The sequence below is a fragment of the Perissodus microlepis genome, chromosome 2 (genome assembly GCF_051167445.1).
Source record: "Perissodus microlepis isolate ML-2025 ecotype Zambia chromosome 2, ASM5116744v1, whole genome shotgun sequence".
NCBI lineage: Eukaryota > Metazoa > Chordata > Actinopteri > Cichliformes > Cichlidae > Perissodus > Perissodus microlepis.
In genome coordinates this window covers 12,629,877-12,654,253 of record NC_140462.1, presented here as the reverse complement: position 1 = coordinate 12,654,253, position 24,377 = coordinate 12,629,877, and the positions used below count along the sequence as shown (strand labels likewise).

At 40.7% G+C, this 24,377-nt stretch overlaps 2 protein-coding genes across 6 annotated transcripts; both read left to right on the top strand.

Moving 5' to 3' along the window:
* The first annotated feature begins 1,005 nt into the window (after positions 1-1,005).
* On the top strand, positions 1,006-24,335 carry jakmip1 (janus kinase and microtubule interacting protein 1). 5 transcript variants are annotated; one of them, XM_084947480.1, is made up of 22 exons: positions 1,006-1,509; positions 9,069-9,386; positions 9,918-10,250; positions 10,680-10,841; positions 12,536-12,748; positions 13,392-13,550; positions 13,786-13,932; positions 14,177-14,347; positions 15,534-15,593; positions 16,879-17,007; positions 17,216-17,344; positions 17,509-17,700; positions 18,495-18,557; positions 19,415-19,513; positions 20,338-20,439; positions 20,557-20,610; positions 20,727-20,792; positions 21,472-21,540; positions 21,738-21,815; positions 22,754-22,963; positions 24,046-24,111; positions 24,255-24,335. In XM_084947480.1, the coding sequence occupies exons 2-22, from the start codon at positions 9,231-9,233 to the stop codon at positions 24,303-24,305; spliced, it is 2,709 nt and encodes a 902-aa protein (XP_084803606.1). In that variant the 5' UTR covers positions 1,006-1,509; positions 9,069-9,230; the 3' UTR covers positions 24,306-24,335. The 5 variants fall into 5 exon arrangements, with proteins under 5 accessions (XP_084803606.1, XP_084803596.1, XP_084803615.1 ...); XM_084947470.1 differs by having other exon boundaries at positions 9,065-9,386; XM_084947489.1 differs by having other exon boundaries at positions 1,008-1,509; positions 9,065-9,386; positions 17,509-17,592.
* Positions 15,600-16,870, top strand: LOC146392422 (uncharacterized). The gene has a single exon (XM_084947520.1). The coding sequence runs from the start codon at positions 16,424-16,426 to the stop codon at positions 16,559-16,561; it is 138 nt and encodes a 45-aa protein (XP_084803646.1). The 5' UTR covers positions 15,600-16,423; the 3' UTR covers positions 16,562-16,870.
* Positions 24,336-24,377: the final 42 nt, after the last annotated feature.

Genomic DNA, 24,377 nt, shown 5'->3' with positions numbered 1-24,377 from the left:
GGGGACTTTACAAAGAGGTCAGATAAAGACTAAATTCTAGTTGTAATGACAACACAGGGTAATTATGTAACAGACTAACTGCTCAAACTGACCAAAATCTTACCAAACAGAGAGCAAAGGGGAACTTTGGTGCAGGCTGATCAGACCAACTTTGAAACAGAGGAGAAACAAACACCAATAATCTATTGAGCTTATTTTCAATATTTCAATAGTCACCTTAACTGAACAGTAGTACAATAAAGGAAATCAATTCGCTAACTCAACAATCAAATGTAAATAATAATATTTTTTAAATAATTAATTAAGGTCCCCCCCCCCCCCCCCAAGATGCATCACTTAGCACATTCCAATTAAACCTTCCTGTATTTACAAGTGCTGGTTGCGCTGGATCTCACGTGCTACCGGCCGCAAGTAATTTAGCAGAGTGAGATGTTTTAAACGTGGCTAATGTGCTTTCAGCAAATGTGAAATGAACATGAGTACATAAAAATCAAAGGTTAGGCGTTGCCATTAATGTGTTGAGTGTGGTAATTGCGGTTGTTATAAGAGCACAGATCTTATAGCTAAACCACATCCTGTTCAAAAAGTGCAGGAGTCATGTTATTATTAATATTTCTTGGAGCATACAGGCACATAAATTATCGTAATCCCGGGGGGAGTAGCATTAAAAAAAATCACAGAGTAATATTTGGAAGTGGTAGGGAACAGATATCTTTCTTGACAAAGACCTTTTCAAAACCAGTTATGCAAAGATGGGGGCTTGTTTCAGCACGATACATTGCTATGGTAAATAGAGAATATGTTTGTTAAATACTTGTGTTTGTAAATCGGTTCCCAGGATTAAAGCGCACGAGTCACATCCGCCTTATAAAGACAAAGTAGAGCCAGTTTGTACAGTAGACTGCACGTTCCCGACACCACCCTGCGTCTGGCTCCTGAACACCGGCTGCGCATGGACGTAAGTCCACGCAATTACCGCGCGCGGTGTCATTCTTGAACACGCAGTCAGGTGTCGCGCTACTATCACGCTACCGGCGACGCCGCCCTCCTCACACACACACACACACACACATACATATGTTCACGGCACTGGAATCGTTTCATTTATTTATTTAATAATTCAGTCATGTGGATGAAATGCACAGGAGCGGATGACGTAGCGCGCGCGTTATAACGTGTGTGTATGTGTGTGTGGGCGTGGAGGAAAATGTCAACGTGCAGCGCAAGAGGAGGAGAAGGCTGGAGCTGATGAGGGTCATGTTATTACGAAGCTTCAGCCTTCGCGTTTGCTGCTCTAAAACATCTGATATCCGGGGAGGAAAGTTTCTAAAGGGGTCGGCTGTCGGCAGTTAGCGGAGCCCGGGGTGTTGAGGAGGCGGGAGAGGTGAGTTCATTGAGCCCTCCACAGCGAAGCGAAGCCCAGCCTCCCTTCCTGCATGTGAAGCAGATTGGGCAGAGACGTTCACAAGCCTCGGGCCACTTGTGACCGCCGTTGACCTCCTATTTCAGGTGAGTTTGTTCGCTTTGCAAAGCCGGTGAACTTCTAGCGTGTGGTTTGTTGACTGACAGGCGGCTAGCTCCTGTGACACATCCGCTAACGGTGCAGCAGTAACGGATAGAGAGGCACCGTCTGGACCTCATTTCTGGCTTTCGATGTGAGTTCAGCCTGCCGACAGTAACTGCCAAGCTGCTTGTGGAGATGTGAATATTGTGTTTGTGGTTGAATGCTGAACCGATATGACACAGCTGTCCCACTCTGCCAGCTAGCCAAAGAGGAAGCGTGAACCTCGATGATAACGGGCGATTAACATTCAACTGTTTTTGCTGCCCCCCCCTTCATATCATCAGAGCTGTTACATTATCTTCCCGGAACAAGAGAGGCCTCTGGTGAAATATTTAGACCAGATTAGTTTGGGTCACACCAGCACAAGAGCACCGTGGCCGTGTTTGCTGAAAAAACATCAACACATAACACCGTGCAGCTCTGAGTGCAAGGACAGCCGTCCTGGCCGGAGGAGGAGGAGGATGATGCTGCAGCAGCCTCTCGCCGTGGGGTGTGGTTGGCTAGCCGGACAGACAGGTTTTCAGCAGTGTAAAAACCCTCCCACCCGGCAGTAGTCTACCCTTTAATCTCCTATTTGACAGCTCATTAGAGGGCCGGCGACATCGCATTAGACCATCATCTCCGGCATATTCCTCTGCCCAGGCAGCCCACTACCATGCATGTTGTGTTTCTCAGGCTGTCTGTCATAACAGTTTTGCTGCTGCTGCTGTAGCAGGCGGCCCCAGAGGCTCGTAAATTTGCCTGAGTGGACACCCAGCATGTGTTGCACACTCACTTGTGTTTGATCAAAAGCAGGGATCCACATTGTGATGCCTCCCTTATGAGCTGGTTAACTGAGCCCAAAAAAGTGGAATTAAAGTATCATCATATTGCAAAATACAGATCTGTCTACTGATATTTTGGTCTGCTCTGTTAGATTTAGCAATTACATTTCCTGGGACCCCAGTGTACGTCACTGTTTCCCCCTCTCTTTCCTTCCCTTTCTATAACTTAATTTGTACACTAATACTTCATTCATAATCCTATTGCTTTCTCCATATCTCTGCCTTCCTCAGTGTAATGTGCTGAGTGACGGCCTGCTACCAGAATAATCCCAGTGCTCTGTTATTCTCATGTGTATAACGCTCTCTTTCCTTATCTGCTGCACTTTCCTCATTCTTATTGTGTTGCAATGCCGGTCTGGAGCGGGATGAGGGTATCACTGCTAAAGCGCAACCATGCATGCAAAAGCATACATACTCATAGAGGTACACAGAGAGGCTGAAAGCTTTCAGCAATGATAATTACGACTATGTTAACACATTAATAGACACCAAAGACCAGAGCCTGTGCAATAAACCAGCAGTACAAGGTATGTGTATGTGACACAGTGAGAGAGAGACTATTGTTTGTGTGTTTGGGTTGACTAGTCATTGGGGTCAGTAACTTGTAGTCATTCTCCTGGCATAGTAGTTTTTAGGTCATATGCTCCACTAGTGTTGCTCTTGGCTGGGTTACTCGGCCTCTCGGTGGGATCGTTACAGTGTATCTTAAGTGAATCTCTAGACAGCAGAGGGTGTGCGTGTGTGTGTGTGCAGACTGTGGAGGGGTGTCTGGATCATGGCCAGCCTTGTTCTGACAGTCTACACTCTGCTGATGACTGCAGTGAGGAGGCTTGTTTCTCTGTGTGTCTGTGTATAGGCCTAGGTGTTGTAACCAATATGCAGTGTAAATAAGATACAGTATATTAGCCTGTCCACACCCTCAGTGTTGATTTTTTTTTTTAAACTTGGAAAGAGGAACAAGGAGTCAGTGTTTGAGCTCCTATTTGCTTATGTATTTATTGGGCCTTTATGTTGCTGTAAAGTGTACTTAATGTTTAACCCTCGGTAAGCATGTGTGATCTGTCTGGCTTTGAGTAGATTCATCTGTTAGTGTGTAATAAGCTTGTGTCCACTCAGAATGTCTGCTCAAGTAAAAAAGTTAACTATTAAAGTGCATTACTGTTACACATTCATGCATACAGCACTTCACTATAAGTGCTTTTTATCTGTCAGATGCACACTGACACTAGAAAGGATGAATTGGGAGCAAATTGGGGTTTCGTATCTTGGCAAAGGACACTTTGACACCTGGGATTGAGATTGAACCACTGATATTATGATTGGCTCCCGAGCTGTAATGGCAACAAATTCAAAGATTAATACAAAAGCAACAGTTGTGAAGTCATTAGTATGTTAAAACAATTGTATATGTCTGCAACCTTAGTTTTTCATATGGCAGTTGAGAACAGCTTTATTGCACTAAGTACTTTCCGCTCCTCTCTTATTTCCCCTGGGGTCACCACAGCGGATGGAGCCACATGTTTGATTTGGCACAGATTTTACACCAGACATAACCTGACTGAGTTTATGTCTTGCCCAGATCTCAGACCAAAGCAGTCTTACATGTGTAAGGCAAATATGCACCAAGGAATCCAAACACTTCTTTTAAACCTGTGGTTCTCAAACTTTTTCTGGCATGCCTGACCTCAGAAGTTGAAAAGAGTTAAGGCCATGGATGGTATAAAACACGGGCGTAGCTTTCGGCTGGAAAAAAAAAGAAGACGCTATTGCGGAAGTGCTTCAAACCTGCATTCTATCTGAAGGCCACCAGATGGCGTTAGCTGGGGTTGCAAAAAGAACTTCTTGTTGTATACAAGTCTATGGGAAAACTAAAGAATCAGTTACTCATTTTAAAAATTATGTCTGTTTGTAAATCTTGCTCATACTGTTTGAAAAAAGAGCATTATCCATGGTTCATTGGCTGACGACTTGCTGACCAGTCAACGAGTGAGCAGTTTTCAGTCAGAACTGCTCCCTCTCATCCATTTTTAAAAAAAAAGCCAATATGGCAACAATGAAAACTCTGCCACTCTCAATTCAACAGTTAATTCCATATTTTTTCCCGTAATCATCCTCACCTTACCTGGAGTGGCTCCACATCCCACCAGGGGGGCCCACCCCACAGTTTGAGAACCACTGCTTTAAATGGATGGGTTAAGTCAAATGTAACTCTAACAAACTCACTAGGAGCTATAAAGCAGGTAATTAGAGAGAAGAAGATAATTAGTGACACAACAACACACATAACAATTAATAAGGGTAATCCCTTCCCCCAAAAGATGATGCTGCAAAGTTTTGGCATGTCACACAGGTTTAATTTTATTTACTTTTTATTTTATTATCTTGCAGTCTAAAACATTTCCTCATTTGGAATTTTTTTCTTTTTGCAGTTATAGTATAGTGATTTAGCTCAAGATGATGATCTCAGAGCTACATTCACTGCACTAAAAAAGGCCTTGAAGGTAGTTTTTTGTTGATTTATTGTTCAGTTTATATAATGTGTTGCAAAATATGACTTATGATTGAAGTCATGAGTCATAGTGACATTTTTATTCAGAATGAATGTGAGTTTATATTAGCTAAATATAGATGTTGAAGACAAATCTGTTAATTTTGTCTGGTGAATTCTCTTGTTGAAGGGTTTTGCTTCCTTTTCCATCACAGTGTAAGCTACACAAAGAGTTTACACTTAGAGTGGACGAGGTAATTTAAGGTCTACGATCTTTGCTGGTTTTTGTTTGCTCCTGCGAACATTAAAGGTGGTTCTTAGCTTCTGGGTGCCCCTATAAAATTTTCCAGTTTCACATATAACATTCCTGGCTTTCAATGATCTATAAAACTTTGAGATTTAGCGCCTGGCTGCCAGCTTGGGAACATGATGTGGCTCCAGAAGGCTTTGTGGGAACTGTGGGTGGCAGATGTCTTGTAGTTGCTGCACAAATATTTTAGACTCAGGTGAAATCTTGGCTTAGTATTTGTAAGATACATACTCAACTTATTAGGTACACTTTATGGTTTATTATTACATCAACCATGTTCATTAGACCTTTGGAAATTCTGAGCAGAGATGCCTGTTTTTTTTTTTCCTGCATTTCCTGAGTTGTGTCACAAAAACAATCTAAAATACCATATCTGTGGTCACAAACTTTTAGTTATTCCATGTGTGGGTAATTCTTTACTATTTAAAAATACTCAGTGCCACTATAACATATCCCCATATTTTGTTTTCAATGCTCCCCAGTCTACACTCACAGACACTTTTTTTAAGGAACACCTGTTCAATGCAAACATCAAATAGCATGATTGTTGGTGTCAGACAGGCTGGTCTGAGTATTTCAGAAACTGCTAATCTACTGGGATTTTCCCAGACAGTGTTTACAAAGAATGGCCCAGAAAATATCCAGTGAGCAGCAGTCCTCTGGGCGAAAAGGGCTTGTTATAATCAAACGTCAGAGGAGAATAGTCAGATTGCTTTAAAACTGATAGCTGATAGAAGTCAAATAACTCCTTTTTACAACCAAGGTATGATAAAGAGCATCTCTGAATGCAGAACACATTGAATTTTGAAGCATATGTACTACAGAAGAAGAAGACCAAACCATGTAGTTTTTACATAATTTCCTCTGGGATTGGCTGGTGCTCCTTAAGATCAAGAGGTTACAGTTTTTACTGGCTCACCAAAGGTGGACATTAGAAGATTAGAAAAACATTGCCTGTTCTTATGAATCTTGATTTCCGCTGCAACATTTAGGTTACCATAAACAACATGAAATCATCGCTCTATCGTCCCTTGTATGAAAGATTCAACGATGGTTGTATAATGGTGTGAGGGATATTTTCTTGGCACACTTTGGGCCCCTTACTACCAGCTGAGTACTGTTTTAATCCAACAGGCTATCTGAATATTGTTGCTGACCATGTCAATCCCTTTATGACCACAGTGCACCCATCTTCTGATGGCTTCCTCCAGCATAACAACATGACGGCACACTAAAAACACGCCATGTCACATAGCTCTAATCAAACATTATCGTGGTTCTTGAACAGTTACTTCACTGTATTCATATGGCCTCCGCAGTCACCAGATTTCAATCTAATACGGCACCTTTGGGATGTCCGGGAACATGAGATTCACATCATGGATGTTTAGCTACCAAATCTACAGCAACTGTGTGATCTATCATGCCAATATGGACCAAATTCTCTGAGGAATGTTTCTGGCAGCTTGTTGAATCTATACCACAAAAAATGTATGCATTTCTGAAGCCAGAAGGGGCACAGTGCAGTACTAGCAAAATGTACCTAATAAAGCGGCAGATAAGTAGATCTGTGTTTTCTGCTGCTATGATGTTACGCAACCTCATCTCATCATTGATCGAGGCAAAGAAATCTCTGATCTCACTTTATGTCGTGTGCTTCTTCCTCTGTGGTGTTTTTAACAAGCAACAAACCCTTGGCTTCCTGTTTGCACTAACTCAGTGTACACGAACAGTCAAGTGTGATATGTGCTTATGGGTCTATCTGTGCTTCCTTAGAATAAGAAGAAAAAAAACCAGGGAAACCATATGTCATGCCTCTCAGCCATTTCAGCTGTGGCACACCTGGTTTTTGATAACAACGCTGACATGCATAAACATGCTGAAAACAGTAGAAAGTGTGCTGAAGCCATTTATTGTTGTTTGCACATAAACTGCACATAAATTATATGTGCATGTTTCCACCTCACTTGCCTGTGTGTCAGTTGTCTGTTGCGCTACTGCAAATAAATACACGTTTGTTACTATTGTGAATGGGGTAGAGGACTTTTGGTGGCTGTGTGAATATGTGTCAGCTGTATCTGTCCCTAATTGTTCAGTTTAAGACTCTGTCTGTGAATGACCTCCCTCTATTGCTTTCTCTGTCTGTGTGAATAAGTGTGAGATCAGTAACATCGCCATGCCTTTATGTAAGGCTGGATAGATGAAGAGGGGGTGGGGAGTATAAGGGGACAGAGGGGAGTTGGGTAAGAGCTAGTTTTCTTTTGTAGAAGTATGCAATTTCCTTCCTGTTTTACTGCTTTACCTCTACTGTAGGTTTAATCTTCCACCTTTTCTCTGTTATTCCGTTTCCCTTCCCTCCCTGCCCCCACTGGTTCCCAGCATTCAACTGTGCACACTGTGTAAAAATTCATGTGGAAGAAAGCTTCCTCGCCCTCCAGCATCGACGCATTTCTGTCTCTCAGTCAACCTCGTCTCAAAGATGCAACCAGATAACAAAACCATGTATGCACTTACGTATTCTTTTTTTTCTTTTTCTTTTTCTTTTTTAAATCTGAAGCTTCTATACAAATAATGAACTGTATGCTTTTCACATCCACCGTGAGGCTCCTTCTTCCCATCATCCTTTGCTATGAGAGGCGTTTTTGAGAGCAAGTGTTGCCTTGGTAACTATTTCTGCCATCTGTGTATGTTGTATGAATGCGTGGCAATGTGTATGTAGAGAAAGATGGAGGCACCTGCGGTCTTAATGCTCCAGCTTCCTCATTGTTGCATTATTTATTTAATAGTTAGCAGAATGACTGGAAGGTTACTGGGTTACAATCCACTCTGAGAAGAGATTAGAGGAGTCCGCTTTCAGCTCAGAGGATGTGTGCCACTGTAACACATCTGTAACAAAATATGCAAATAAAATAGCTGCTATCATAACCTGGCCTTGGTTAGTGAGTAGGAGTATAAGAGATATTCAGTCGTTAATTAAAATTCGTTAGTGTTTATTTCTGTATGCCTCGCTTTTTTTGCAGTTTAGCCAAAGGTGATATTTGATTTGAAAATCTAATTTGATTATTTACTAATCACATTTTCAATCAAGATGTGACATTGTGGCTCCTGTAATCAGAAAATAATGTTAATGACTGCCTTATTCTAATATATCCTGTATGTTTAGGGAGTAAAAGGAGACTTTGAGGCAAATGTTGCTCTTATATTGTGCTGTGAATATAGCGGAGGAATCAAATGACAGTAATGCAAGCAGCTTCTGCCTATATTTGGCAAGACAACATGAAGAAGATATCTGCTTAAAACAATAATCTATTCAATAATGGGAAGACAAGAAGAAAGCAATAGAAAGGCAGACATGGACGAGGTGAAATTAGGGAATTGTAACTCCATTAGAGCACTGTGTGAGTGTTTTGCTAATTGTCATCTTAGTGATAAAAAAGTAGTGATATGTCATTAGTTTAGAACAGGTAGGAAAGATTTATGGGATCTGCAGCCTGAAGACTCGTGAAAGCAAAGAAGAGATTTCTTAATCTACAGAAAGGAAGAAGGCTACTGTGAGATGCTAAAACTTTGATAGCCAGACACTTTTTCATGCACTGTGGAGCTGCTAAGTACAGCCCAGGGACTGCAGCCCAGGATGGTGATAAATGGCCCATGTGTATATGTTGGAGAGAAAAGGGTGGCAGAGGAGAGTACAAATGTTAGTCCCCAAAATAGTCTGTGTTCCCCAGGCTATATTGCGTCATTATTTGGTTGCTTGGCCCCGGAGTATTGTACTGAGTAGTTCTGTGTAACCCAGATTTTAACCCTGACTCAACCTTTTTTTTTTTTTGTTTCCACTTTTTTGTCCCTCTCTGCTTGTCTGTCTGTCTCTCTCTCAGGTAGAAACTCTCTGCAACCTTTAGCAACAATGTAGACTTTTCAACGTCCTGATGATGGTGATGATGATGCAGGGCCTTGTAGGGAGGAGGAGCAGCGACTGATTTTCTCCTCAATTTTATCACACCCTGCACTCTATGTCCGTCCCGACTGGGCGGCTAGAGTGCTATGTCATCAACCACACCCCCATCGGCTCAACCGTCTAAGAAGGGACGGAAGCCGGAGAAATCGGAGGTGATGGCTGATTCGGTGCCGGCCACCAATGAGGAACTGAGGAGCAAGATCATGGACCTTCAGATAGAGCTACAGCAGGAACGCGGGAAGGTGAGGGTGAGGAAGAAGAAGAGGTGGAAGGAGCTGAGAACATGCGTTTAAAGTTAATAAATGAGGTTGAGAAGTCGTCCCCTATTTCATCAACTCAGCAGAAACAGAGGATAGAAATGGTTGCCAGTTTTATTTATAAATTATTTGCAACCAATGTTTAAAAGCATGTAAGCACACTTATAAAGAAGCAATATCTCTAATAGGACAGTAGGGTTACCTGGCGTGCAGTTTGGCTATTCTGTTGCTGTGAGGCCTTCCCCTCACAGCAACAGAATACATATAGTTCTTTTTTTTCTTTTTCTTAAAAAAGGTCTCCGGGCAGTTTATTACTCCAGTCTGCTCACTGACACACAAACCTCCTCTCTGTGCTCATCTCTCCATCCCTCGTGGCTAGTTTGTTTTAGTCTGCCAGGACTTAGAGTAAAAATATGGAAATATGCACAATAGAGTCAGGACAAACTTTATGTAAATACTGATGGCTGCTTGTCAGGGGTACTCTAATCTATATTCTGCATTATGTCCTTCTATCAGGTATGCAAACTCCGCGAGCGGCTCCAGGAGCAGCGGCAGGCTCGCGAACTTGAGCAACACAAGCATGCCGTAGCACTCACTGACCTGCGTGCCAAACTCCATGAAGAAAAGCTACGTGAAATCGCTGCCATACGGGAGACTCTGGCACGGCAGCATGAAGCCGAGCTGGCCAGAACAATCAAGATCCGGGATACTGAGGTTCAGAGGCTGCAGGGTCTTGTGAATGCACTGAGAGATGGAGCTGCTGACAAGCTCAAAAATGCCCTTCTTGCAGAGGCTAGGGAGGAAGCCAGGAGAGCCTTTGATGGGGAGAGAATTAAGCTCCAGCAGGAGGTAGGTTTTAGTAGGTACAGGGGTGACAAGTATAACTTTTTCACATGTCAGATTGTGGAAAGTAGAACATGTATAGAGTATATGATGATCTAACAAAGTTATAAAATGAGTATTGCAGACTTGATTTTCGAGTGCACTTTGTGTTTAAATACCCTTTTTGCGTATGTATGTGGGTGTGCGTGTGTGTGTGTGTGTGTCTGTGTTTTTGTGGGACTATGCACACTTTTGTAATTTGGTCCTGAAAAACAGGAAGCAGGGTGGAAAAGCCTGTTGCCAACCTATTGTTTCACTGTAGCCTACCTAGATGCCTAGATCTGTCATTAAACGTATTAATAGGACAAGGGCAAGTATTTACAAATGCACAGCTGATGTTCTTGTTGTTGTTTTTGTGTATATAAATATTAAAATGTGTGCATCGGGCCATTTCAGATTCAGGAGCAGAAAATGGCTCGGAAGCAAGCCGAAGAGGCTCTTGCAAACGCTCTTCAGGCTGATAAAGCCAAAGCAGCTGATCTCCGCACAGCCTACCAACAGCACCAGGACGAGGTGCACCGCATTAAACGCGACTGTGAGAAAGACATCCGCCGGCTGGTGAGAACACATAAATAATAAGCCTGGTGAAGGTATATTTGCTGGTGACAAAAAGTATTTTCTAAAAGTAATTTATCAGAATCCACTTAACTGTCAAGCCAAGATGAATTAAGTTTAACTTTAAATTGAATTTCAATTGGCAATATCATAATCACAAAGCCCAGTATTAATCAAATAACTCCATTATTCCTGATTAAATAAGCAATAAATAATCACCCATAAGTATTAAATACTAAAACCTCACCTGGCCAATCTCACAACTTTCCTCACTGTTTTTAAATCCTGTTGGTTTAAAGACACACAGGCACAAAAATCTACCTTTACTTAAGCTTCAACTTTTTTTCAGGTAAATAGAGGTTTATGTTGTGCTCTGTTGCTAAGAAGCTGATTAAGAAAGTGTTATTGGGGCATTAAAAGTGTAATAGTCCTCCCTGTTATCACTGATTTTATAGTTGGAGATTAAACGTGCCTCTTTATGTGCATCACAAGGAGCTAACTATTAGTGAAGTGCAAAAACAGGGAGGTGTACTGTGTGCAATAAGCAGACACATCTTACACTGCATCATAAACTAAGCATGTTATGTCTGTGATAGATTTGCTTCACGAACCCAGCAGCTGTTAACTCTGTAGTCCCTGTCTGTCTAGATCATATTTGAATGACACACACACTCACACACCTACACACACACACACACACACACAGATTACATGGATTGGTTTCCTTCTACTGAAGTTCACTTTCAGCTCGGGGCTTATCTCACTGATGTAGCATGAAGGTTAGGAGCTAATTGCCGCAATGTCTGTCTTGACCATGTGGCGCTATCTGCAAGTATAAATGTCTGTGTACCTGCTGCAGTTACTGATTTACCCTATTACATACAGGAGGGCTACAGTAATAGGCATTGTTGTTAGTAAAGGAATGCTTGAGTGAGGAAACTCAAAGAGTAAAGCACGGCTTATTGATGGAGAGCAGGCGGTGCAGGAAATACCGGCGTTAAAGAACAAAATACGGAGGGAAGTAGAGGTGGTAACAGCTGTCAGGAGGGGTTGCATGAATGCAGAGCAAGAACAGAGGCTTATAAATTAATCAAACCTAAAGCAGAGTGTTATAAAAGCTGTTAGTCTCCTGTTTAGCTTTCAGCAAACGCCATCTTACACTGAAGCTGTGCACAATGTACATACATAAATTATAAAGAAGAACATTGTACATATGAACTAATATTTGCATATTGGAGGTGAAACGAGTGAAATGATTAGATTTAATCGAATCTGAGTTTTGTGCTGCTTCTCAGAAATCTCTGCACTTTTGTAGACAATAAGAACAATATTTTCAGTGCTTTATTTTGAAAAATAAGACCAGATAGAATAAGACAAGAGATGGACTCCAGCTGCTTAGATAAAGATGATAAATGAGAGTTGAGAGGTGGTTTAAATGTGAGTTTGTGATGTGTGGTGAGTGAGAGGGTTCCCCTTTTGATTCATTCTGGTATAACCGCAGTGGAGGGACAATAAAGTGTAAACAGAAAAAAAACCATTAATAAACTAGTAAAATAAAAATAAATAACATGAGTAATAGAAAAAGAAAAGATTGGAAAAGGTCTTAAAAATAAAATATTAAGGACTTCAGTTAGACGTAAAACCTATTTACTAACTCCTTATAATGACTATAATCTAGTTCTGTTTCACTCCTTTAGATGGATGAGTTGAAGGCAAAGGACCGGGTGGTTTGCGCTCTGGAGAGGGAGCTGGGGTTACAGGCTGGCTATGCCCAGAAGCTTCAGCTCCAAAAGGAAGCCCTGGATGAGCAGCTGGGTCAGGTACGAGAGGCCGAGAGACACAACCATGGCAGCCCGAAGAGAGAAGTGGTGCCTGGACTAGGAGAAAACCCAGACTTGCTCAACAACCAGGTATACACGTGTCAGTATTTTATGCTTAAGATATTTTTATATGTTCCGAAAGTTTCCCATATTTACAAATATTTTATATTATAATTTATATTACAAATTTTATACAAAGTAAGCACAATGTGAGGTATTTCTGGTGAGGAGCTTTTAAAGAAAAATAAGTGATAAAAAAAATCACAGTGGAATTGTGATTTTGTAGTGCAATTGATAATATTGATATTAATAACAGATGCCATAGAGTTAAAAAGTGAAACTGGCACATCTGTGAATCCGTGAGCCGTACATGGAGAATTTAATATACGTTGTTGTTTATGCAGCTTTTTTCTGATTCCAGCCAACGCCACAAAATCAATTTTGAAGGAATACTTAAGTAGCCTTTACAGACAAACATTATATATAAATAGCGCTGTATAAATGTGTGACTGGGTGCATGAGAGATGCAGTAGATAGTGCTTTGAGTGCTCATCTGACTAGAAAGGCATTATTTAAGTACCAGTCAATTTACCAGTTCGTAAATCACATGGTTACTGTACTTCACATACACATTCACTCTGTGAACAGCCAAATCATCTTTCTTGCCATCACCTCCTTTTTACTGTCCGTCTCCATTACCTGCATGCCTGCCTGCATGTACTCCCTTTTTCAGTTGTTGTCTTCCTCCTCCTCTTCTCCTCTCCCCACGGCTTCACAGGAGGTGGAGGAGCGTGACATGAGGAGGTTCCAGTTGAAGATTGCAGAGCTCCACTCAGTCATCAGGAAACTGGAGGACAGAAATGCACTACTGGCCGATGAGAGGAATGAACTAGTGAGAAACACACGTGTGCAGTCATTATAAACATACAATTATACATGCAGACATTTTTTAAATAATAATTCGCATAAGTTTAGACACCATGAAGAGTATGGATGTCTAAGAAACCTGAATCTAAATATTTCCTAACTTCCTCACCGTTGATGTTGACTGTCCTAGTTAAGCTGGAAATTCTGTGGCGACACTTAAGATTACAATGTCCCCCTCCCTGTTTCCTTCCTCTGTTCAGTTGAAACGGGTGCGAGAGGCAGAGAGCCAAATGAAGCCCATGTTTGAGAAGAATAAGCGGCTGTCCAAGAAAAATGATGACCTCCTGCAAACACTGCAGCGCATGGAGGAGAAACTCAAGAACCTGAGCCGTGAGAATGCTGAGATGGTAAGTGCAACCAACATGTCTTCCTAAACATCTTCTGGTGACTCTTAACTCCCTCTTTTTTTAACACCCAAAGATAAAATCAAAAAGTAGTAATCGGATGTAGTAGATATTATAGTTTTATCTAGTCTATTCAGGACGTTTTATGGTTTTTAGGGCTCTCTGAAGGAAACAGGACCTCTGCTGGTCATTTGATGAATAGCATGAAAAATAATTAGTCTTGTCTCCTTCTGTTTTCCTCCTGCAGAAGGAAAAAGCTTCCTCCTCTCGGCCACCATCACAGCAGCAGTCCGTTCAGGCCCAGATGAAGCGACCAAGCTCCCTGACTGACCTGACCCACGCCCATGAGGAACAGGAAGTAGAGTTCCTCAAGCTGCAAGTTGCTGAGCAACGCGGCATCATTGATGAGCTCACGCAGGTCAGGACAGGGTTACATGCCTGTTAACACATAAGGTCATACAACAGTATATACTCAGATAACATTACTATGTCAGCTCGTCTGTTAGATGTTTTTAGATAGCTCTCGCTATAATATCTCTTAATGTATTGGCAATACATTATGGCACAAGATTATTATTGTAGGTATAATATTAGACCCCGACAAATGCAGGAGTATTAAGAGAAGTAATGATATTGATATTCAGTGATTTAAAATCGTATATTCCATTATATCAGCTGAAAATCTTTTTTTTTTCTTTTTCTTTCAGACACATGAAACATGAACAGATTTACGTAATATTTCTTATGTGTAGTTATTTATTTACTCATTTAAGCTCTGCTTGTTCTGTTTGGATCAGCTGGTTGGTATGTTAAACCTGTTCCAAGCATTTTTATTTCCCACAGTCAACTTGCCCTCTGGTGTACAAACTGTGCAACATCAGCACTCCACATTGCTCTTCTGTCCCGTCTTTACTTTTTAAATTAATCGGCCTATATTGAATCCCGATGCCAACAAATCAGCAAACAGTTCTGGCTCTGCAAATGATAATATGATTTTTCATGTGTGTACTTCACTGGAAGCGTATAGAGGTTTTTGTCTTTATATTTTATCCATAATATGTCAGTGGATTTTTTTAAAAAGTGTGCCAATAACAATATACAAATACATAATAAAATCATCTGCATTGCCATGGCTAGAAGGGGGACGTTTATTGTGACAGTTCTAACCCTGAAGTTGTGCTTCTCTCTGCGTTTTTGACCCCTCTGGATCAGGGGAGCAACTTATACATGTCAGAAGGATCAATGGTTATATGTTTTTTAAAAAAAAAACAAAAAAAACAAAACCTTGAGAAGAATGGCCTAGTCTTTAGTTTTTGCCTATGTTTCCCCTCTTATCTTCTTTACATTCACTGACACTGTCAGTCTGACAGCTTGAGTTATTAGAAGCTGCTAAATTCTCGAATTTGCAGTTTAATGCTGTGACTTTATTTAATTTGAAATATAGAAAAGAAGTGTAACTAAATAAGACTCTGCTGAACAAAACATTTTATGCTGATGGCAGGTAACGTTTTGATTGAGCAATGTGAATCCCGTGCCGCCATAGATGCCTCCGATTGCTCTCTTAAGGGTCAGAATTTAAAAATGTTCATCTGTTGTGTCTTTAGGAACGTGATCGATTGGTGATGAGCAAAAAGAACAGGAAGAAACCTTTCAAGCTGCCGAAAGTGAGTTTTCATCAGTGTTTTTACACATCTGTTAATCCAGTGGTGTGTAACTAAGCAACTTCCCTATCTGTGGTTGACTGATCCTTGAGCATTGTTTTCACTTGTGTGTTTGTGTTTAATTGGGCTCAGGGGACAATTATGACACCATCCCTCACTGCTGGGACCATCACAGTGAGCACACACGCAGCTAGTTGAGTTATTTGTTTTGAGGTTTTTTTATTATAGATTTTTTTTTATGTGAGTATATTTTTGGCCTTTATTAGATAGTGTTACTAAAGACTGGGCATGCATCACAGAAACTGCAAGCTGTGTGCAGCATTTCATGCTTTTATCTGTGCAAAAGGGCTTAAAGGGATGACAATATCTAATTGGCTGAGGTGACAGAGTTTGAAAGAAATAATTGCTAAGTACTTGTGTGTGCATGTTTGGGCTAATACATCAGGGGACATTTTAGAGTCTGCGATGTTGCTAGGAGGAGGAGTTTGTAGATGCATGACATTTATTTTCTTCCTCCTCTCCTCCTGGAAACAGTTTGTTAGCTTGGCAGGTTCAGCACTGAATTGGGGCACAGCAGCTTGGCTTTTGGACTTGCACCTGGAAATTTGGCTTTCCTTTTTAGGACAAACCCAGACGCTGACCATTTTTTTTCGTAGGAGTTTGTAACCACAGGCTTTGTTGTCGGCTTTTTAGATTTTGTTTAGGAGTGACAAAAAAAGCTGTTGTACTTTATGGGCTGCACTTCAGTTTTTAGATCTACTGGTGTTTTTGAAGATATGATAGATGTATATTTAAGATATTATTTGTAGTTTACTTTTTGGTCTGGCAGCAACATGACCGAGTACATCCTCTTTATCCTCTATTTCTCTTCTTTCATTTGCCTGTGTGCCCTGGTCTGCCTTTATTTCTCTGGTTGCCAGGAAATGACTTATAAACATGATGGTAAGCACTTTGGAGTCTGGAAAAGTTAAAAGCAAAAAAAAAAGTAAACGGTCAGTGCAGTCATTCAGTCTAAGTTTTTTAAAATGAGATTACTGACTGAATGACAGTGTCTAGATTTAACAAGTTTGAACTTTTAGTCATTTTTCCTCTTACGTTGCAAAAGTAATTGGATTTCTTTTGGGTTTGATGACATCAATATTTGGTTTAAAAGTTTTCTAAGCTGAAATCAGATGCAGTATAGTTCTGGATAATAATTGTTTTTGTTTCCAACTGCTAATATGCAGAATAACATATGTTTAGAGCTGAGGTTGATTTAACCCTTTTCCCCCTCCACTGCTCTCTGCAGAGGCATGTTGTGGAGACATATTTTGGATTTGATGAGGAGTCAATAGACTCTGAAACCTCCTCACTGACCTCTTATAACACTGACCTCACTGACCGCACGCCTGCAACTCCAGAGGAGGACTTGGAAGAGGTAGGAAAGTCCTGTTGTATCCACTGAAAGAAATATCTTAACATCTTAAACAGTTGCAAGATGTGGAATATAATTCCTGAGTTAACAAATCAGAAGAAAGTAAGATGGAACGTTAACAGTAATTTACAGATTAATATATGTGATTATGAAAAAGTAAAGGGTGAAGCTTTATGTGTTAATTTGACACATTTGCTCTTTGATATCACAGAGCGTTTCCCGTGAGGAGTCAGAGCTTCGTTTTCGTCAGCTCACTAGAGAGTACCAGGCTCTTCAGCGGGCCTATGCTCTCCTGCAGGAGCAGACTGGGGGGTCTCTGGATGCAGAAAGGGAGGCCAGGGTTCGTATCTGCTGCCACCTTCCAAATGTGCTACGTACAAGTCTAACTTCCAATTCAAGAAAATATTTAGAGCATAGATCCTCATTATGGTTTTCTCAGTCTGCTCTGTTCATTCCTTTTGTACTTGGATTTAAGTCTCTGATGGCTCATTTTCCCGCCCACAGACCCGTGAGCAGCTGCAGGTGGAGCTCAGCAGCTGCCAGGCAAAGATCGTGGATCTGGAGAAGGCCCTGGCTGAGCGGGGGCAGGTAATAAAGACAGTGGATGGGGACAGAAGCTCACTGGTCCTGCTCTCACTGGGCCTCCTGCATGTCTGTCTGGCTGCTGTGCTCCTTGGCTGGCGCTTTGCTGACCAGGTCTGCCGCAGATTCCTGTGATGTCACTTTCTGCATGTGTGATGTCAGTGCTGTGCCTGCATTCTCTCCTTCCCCCTCTGCCTACCCTTACCGATGATGGTGTTTTATTTTAAATACTTGTGTCTGAGTTACTCATCACAGATTAAACACTTCAACCACCTTGATTCATTTTAGCTTTGTATAGATTAACACATAAGATCTTCATGTGGTAGTATATAACTTTCTGTTAAAACATGAAAATACTCACTTAATACAACTTGATTTTGGTTATTTGATATGTACGAAAGTAAGCCAAACCACTGGATGTCTAGTGGGAAAGCCTCTGGCTTTTTTTTGCTTAAAAAAAGTAGTGAGAGGATCACTGAATTTATCATGCTGAGTTCATATCAGGACACTTTGTTTACTTTTTTGTGAAGCATTTCATTGAGTTACTGCATGTTGCCTGTTCCACTGTGGCTTGATCCAGCTGGTATTCCGACTCGCTTTGCTGCTGTTTTTCATCTCAGATTGCCATTTGGTCCTCATGTTGCTGTGAACTCTTGTTGCCTGTGATTGCAGCTCTTTTGCTTTGGTTATCTGATTGGGCTTCATTTGTCTGCATCAATAAACTTGTGCTCCTGCCACCCTGTGCTATCTTTTTTGTGTCTGTGTTGCATTTGCTTGTGTCTTTTAAGCTGCAAGTTTGAGGGATGGGAGTTTTGTTCATCACACTATGTCATTGCAGATCCTTTAAATCCTCTTCTGTTCCTGCCAGTGTCATTTCTCGCTCATGTTGTGTTTGGTTGTTATGGCAGGATTCAAAATGGGTAGAAGAGAAGCAGTACTTGCTCAGGACCAACCAGGAACTGCGTGAGAAGGTACATTAGATTAGCCTCCTATATCAAGGTATTCAGTACTAGTTGTAATACCTGATTTTCATGATCAGATGTGTTCTTTATTAACCACCTCTGAAAATGTTATATTTTGTATAAACATAAGCAGAATAAAAACTTAAACTGATAAAATAGTGACAGAGTTAGTTAATGTACCTGTTTAAAAGATAATTATCTATGTAACTCTGTTGATTAAAAAATTGATAACATTTATAAGATAACTAAAAGTAAATACACAATTTAAAATGTATGCATGAGAATAACAGCTGTAAAGATGTGCTGTAAAGGTTGTAGTTATAGACACAGAAAGCAAAGTCAATGCAGTTCCTTAAGTCTGCATTCTGTCTAATGGCCAGGAGGGGGCAGATCCTTTGGCTCAAAAAACAAGTCAGGTTTTATAGAAGTCGATTGGAAATAACCCTCAGCTCCCTTGATCAGTGATCTAAGTTAACAATTTCCAGATGATGTTATGGACTTAATCACTAGGTAATTATTTTAATATAAAATTATGTTCTTTTGCAAAACTTTGGCCCACATTAAAATAAAAAAGAAGCCTCAAACATATTATTTGTAAGAGTGGGCCCTATTTGATTGATGTCGGTACAAGTGTGCAGTGCCTCTCAGTTTCACAGTCAGATTCACTCACAATTTTTATATATGGTTTCAAAATTGCAAGAAACTGACAAAGCATTGCAGCTAGAGTGGCTTTGTCCATCTTCTTTATACAGTCTATTACATATTGTCCAGGGTGAACAGACTTTTGGCATCCTGGATATTTACTTACAAGACTTTAAAACATTTCATAGTGTTTAGTATGTGTAACGAATCTGTTGTGTTTGCAGATGAGTGCGTTGCAGCAGGCGGAGTCCCGGCTGCAGGCTGAGGTTCAGGATGCTCGGGACCAAAATGAGCTGCTGGAATTCAGAGTCCTTGAACTGGAAGTAAGAGACTGTGCCAACATCATACTGTCACCAGGAGGTGACAACAACAATCTCAGCTCCAGACGCAAGACTTATATACAGTGACTCATCAGACAGACAGACATAGCCTTAAACACACTGCTCAGTTCTTCACTGTATGCATCTGTGTTTCCTTGTTTTGCATGGCAGCTGTGTACCTTACCCTTTACTGAAATCGAATATTTTTGTCAATGAAGAAATGTTTTGTCAAGAATATAATTTTTAAGTAAATAAAAATATATTTAAGTTCACCATCCACTCCCATTTTTCTTCATTTTGTCTCATTTTTGCATGCATATCCCAATTTTCTGTTGTTGTATTTTTCACAATTTGAAAGTTGATGTATATGAACAAAATGAGGACAGAACCCATGGAATTATGCTTTTGTTTCCTTTTTTTAAAAAAAAAATAAGAATTTGCATACCATACTATTAAGATGGTATTTTTTATTTCTAAAGTCCCATCACCCCGATGGAGTCCACTCTCCATCAGTTTAAATAGCAGTTGTATCTCAATGTTGGGAAATGACACGTCACTGGCTTAATTTAGAGTTTCAGCATGTCATTCTGTTGGCTTGGTTTCTTTGATCCCTTTTCCATCGGTTTTCCCCGCCCTCATTTGGCAGATCCTGATCATGTTGTCATTGTCATGTAAGTAAATCCCTCATTCCCTGCCATTTTGCATAGTGTCATTGACTTACACCACCATTTATTCTTCTTTTTATTGATCAGAACTGCCCGTGGTACAATGAATAATTGCATAGCTGACATTATGTGTGAATATTAACACATTGTTTGCATACATAGGAAAGGGAGCGCAGATCACCTGCCCTCAATCTCCACATGTCTGCGTTCCCTGAGAACAGTAGCAGTGCCCTGCAAGTCTACTGCCACCAGGAGGGAGTCAAGGTGAATGCACTAGTAAAAAAAAACAAAACAAACTAGAACCTTTCTTCTAAATGCTTTCTTGAATACCTGCACAGTTAATATAACATCCTTGATGATTTGGTTTTGGGGTTTGTGCAGGATGTAATAATTCCTGAACTGATGAAGAAGTTGGATATTCTGGGAGATAATGGGGTGAGTTCGAACCCACTGTTAGTTTAACTTTAGCTCCAAAAGCCACTGTAAAAAAAAAAAATCACTTTAGTCTTATAATTTCTAATGAGTCTTTGTCGATTTTGTATTTTCTAAAGAATCTCAGAAATGAAGAGCAGGTGGCTGTGATCCAAGCAGGGACTGTGATCTCACTCTGTGAAAAGGTGAGTGGAAAGTTTCTCTTTACTGACACACAGTGGACAAACATTGATATAACACCCTGTTACCACAGCAAAGCCATTCCATTCAAGCCTGCATATTTGATATAGCAAGGATTTTATGCTGGATGCCCTCACTGATGCAACCCTCCCCATTTATCCAGGCATGGGGCTGGCACTAAGAGTACATTGGTTTGTGCCACAGCCCGTGGCTGGGTTAAACATCCCGAGCAATGGACAGTGCACAAGGTGAAGGAGAGAGTGCAGATAGGGTGTTGTGGGTGGAGTTGAGTGTCAGGGGTGATTTGTGAGAGAAGAATAGCAGCAAGAGTAAAACAGATTGTTGTGAGCTCTGCTATGATGTATGATTGGAAGACACCGTAAGAGTGGCAAACTTGAGATGGTTTGGACATGTGCAGATTGATATATTGGACAAAAGGATGATAAAGATCGAGCTGCCAGGCACGAAATAAATGAGAATGACCACATAGAAGAGTCATGGAGGTGGTAAAGGAGGATATGCAGAAGGTCAGTGCAACAGAAGAAGATGCTAGAGAAGGGCTGAGATAGAGGCAAAAGAAGAAGATAAAGACGGACATTTCATTTAACTCATTTTTGTTTAATTCAGATTAATCTTATAGAAGCAAAATGTGAATCCCACACCTTTCTGTGTCTTCATCTGCAGTGGTTGAAGCAGATAGACAGCACTGAGGCTGCCCTCACGCAGAAGATGATCGACTTGGAAAATGACAAGGTGAGAAAGTTATCTACAAATGCATAAAATTCAGCTTTCTACAACATATTCAAAGCAGCGTGTTAATATTATAGTCTCCTGTTGTTCTTATGTCAAAGAACTTATCAAGACTAATACGTAATTATAACTATACTACTATGTACAACATGCTACCTTCTACCAAGCCCTGCATTATAGATTATAACATCTTATTGCAGGAGCTGTTTAGTAAGCAGAAAGGATTCCTTGAGGAGGAGTTGGACTACAGGAAGCAGGCCTTGGACCAAGCCTACATGGTACGAAGCTTGGAGCAATAATACACAGCGTGCTTTTACCTGCATATAAACACAGACACATCTACTGCTTACCATTGTGTATATTTTTACTTATAATGGCTGATGATAAAGTAATTCAAGAATGCAGGGGTGCAGCATTATCATTTCAGCATGAGATAAACATCTAGGACCCTGTTAACCATCACAAATGCAACATGCTCCATCAAGGTAAAATTTGCTACATTGTGTTGGGATACTGCATCTTTTACCACTGAAGTCTAAATTATTTTAATAATCTTAGCCACTCAGTTGGCCGGGATACGTGGCCACTTGTTTATGACCTAAACCTCGATCAGATTTACTCTCTCTTGATTTGAGAAAGTATGATATGATTCATTTATGAATATCCTATTTAAAGTTGCTCAGGAGAAAGTTAAAAGAGTGAGTTTAATAATAAGGTTTTAATTATATATTTTTTAAGCATGAATCTTAAAGCATTCTCCACTTCCACTGATTTAACTAGACTGTAGCCAGATAACAGAAGTTAACACTTAGATCATTCGCCATGTAATTCTAACCATTTTACTTGGTCAGTTTTGGTGTTGGTTTGTGTTTATAGTCCCACTTGATATTGTGTTGGGCTGATCTTGGTTCTTACTTGGAATTTGTTGTTTGAACAATGTGTAAGGAAAAGCACAGTTTGTGTTGTTAACCAAATCAAGTGACCATGTAAAAACCAAGGTTGAATAGCCCTCAATGTAAAGTGGAAAAGTGTTCCCCATATCTGCCATGGTCACAGTGTTGTGTGTATGTGTCTGTGTGTTTGTGTGCATATGTGTATTCCCTTGTTTGTGCTTGTGCATGCCTGTGTGTGTTCCTGCATGTGCATGTGCACGTCCGTGTGTGTGTGTGTTTGTGGGTGTATACATGTATGTGTGTATATGTGGCTGGCTGTGCAGAGGATCGAGGAGTTGGAGGCCACGCTGTATAGCGCTCTGCAGCAGGAGCAGCCGGCATGCCAGGCGGTGGCTGAGTCGCTGACAGACAGGCAGAGGGAGGAGCTGAGGCTAGCCGTGGACAAGCTGCGGCGTCAGATTCTCCGGCAGAGCCGGCAGTATGACAGTCAAATCTTACAGGAGCGCATGGAGCTCCTACAGCAGGCCCAGCAGGTAAGGCTCAAAACAAACCCAGTCAGGTTGTTGAGTCCTGCCCTCCCTGAATCTGACCCCTGGTACCTGTCTGGAACTTCTAACCCCACCAGATCTCTGGTGCTTTGAAAAAGATGCAGTATCCCTGTACGTGCTACCTGTAACTCTATCTGTAAGTGCATATGTAAAAGTGGAAGAGTGGAAAGATGAGACAGAATGACCTTGGATTTGTGTGAGTGTTTGTGTGTTTCATTGTGATCTGAATACCCTGACTCCTTCAGTATCCCTCCACTCAGCAGCCCTTTCGATACTTTTACACCCATGGCTTTTGGCATTGCGTTATCCATTGACTACATGACACTACATGTACTCTAACTCACTAACAAAATATCCTCTAACCGTACTTACTGCACATTTTTTATGTTTTTACTAATTAATATGCTCAAACTACTGAACCGATTAGAAATCAACATGTTTGCAGGTCCGAGAAATGCATCTGATTTAATTTATGATATATTTTATAATAATAACTCTGAGAATTATGCTCACTTAAAAAGTCCCCACAGTGTGGCTTTTATTAACACTCGTTCCAATTTCTCTGTAGTTAAGAAGTAATATTTAACTGGAGCATTCACCTCAACCTCAGATTGATTTGCTGCACAGGATATTAACTTCAAAATGTCATGTTTTTGTTTTAAAATATGCTTGCCTGCCTCAGTTGTATTTATGTACTGTATAGTGAGCACTCACAGTGGAAAGCTATTTAAACTAATATGTTAGGAACAAAGAACTGAGTCACTGATGAAACCGCTCAGCTTTTAAGTCTCAAACAGTGTCACTGTTAAATCTGCTCTTCAGTTGCCATGGCAGCTCATTCCAACAGCTGCCATGGAGACAGTATGGCATGATGGGAAAGTCAGAAGACTATTTGGCGTGTCTGCAGGAATAGATTGATAGCAGTCTAACTTAACTGTTGAACCATGTGTGAAATAAATAAAGAAATGAAATGAAATGTTGTTGCACCTGAGGAAATGATTGTGTCAGAATCAATCTGATGTGTTTCGCGTGGCCACAAGCTAACCACTTCTGTCTTTTTGTTGCAGAGAATAAGAGAGCTGGAGGACAGGATTGACTTGCAAAAGAGACAAATAAAGGAAATAGAGGAAAAGGTACACACTCAGATTTGACTTGTTTTTTATTAGTGCAAGGTATCAATGACATCTTCTGTGCGGTGGTGTTTTCTAAACTTTTTGTCACTTTTTCCTTCTCTCTCTTTCCTCACCTGTTGATTAAACCTCTTGTGTTCCTTTAGTTTTTGTTCCTCTTTTTATTTTTCTCTTTAGCATTTATTCTTTGGCCTTAATGAAAATGCCCATGGACCCACATCAGGTAGAAGTAACTGTATAATACTAGAATTCGGCACAGTTTTGATGCC

Coding starts and splice junctions, on each gene's coding strand:
- jakmip1 (XM_084947480.1), top strand. CDS start 9,231: ATGTCATCAACCACACCCCCATCGGCTCAACCGTCTAAGAAGGGACGG. Junction 14,348..15,533: donor TCATTGATGAGCTCACGCAG/GTCAGGACAGGG, acceptor TTGTGTCTTTAG/GAACGTGATCGATTGGTGAT. Junction 15,594..16,878: donor AACCTTTCAAGCTGCCGAAA/GTGAGTTTTCAT, acceptor TGCTCTCTGCAG/AGGCATGTTGTGGAGACATA.
- LOC146392422 (XM_084947520.1), top strand. CDS start 16,424: ATGACCGAGTACATCCTCTTTATCCTCTATTTCTCTTCTTTCATTTGC.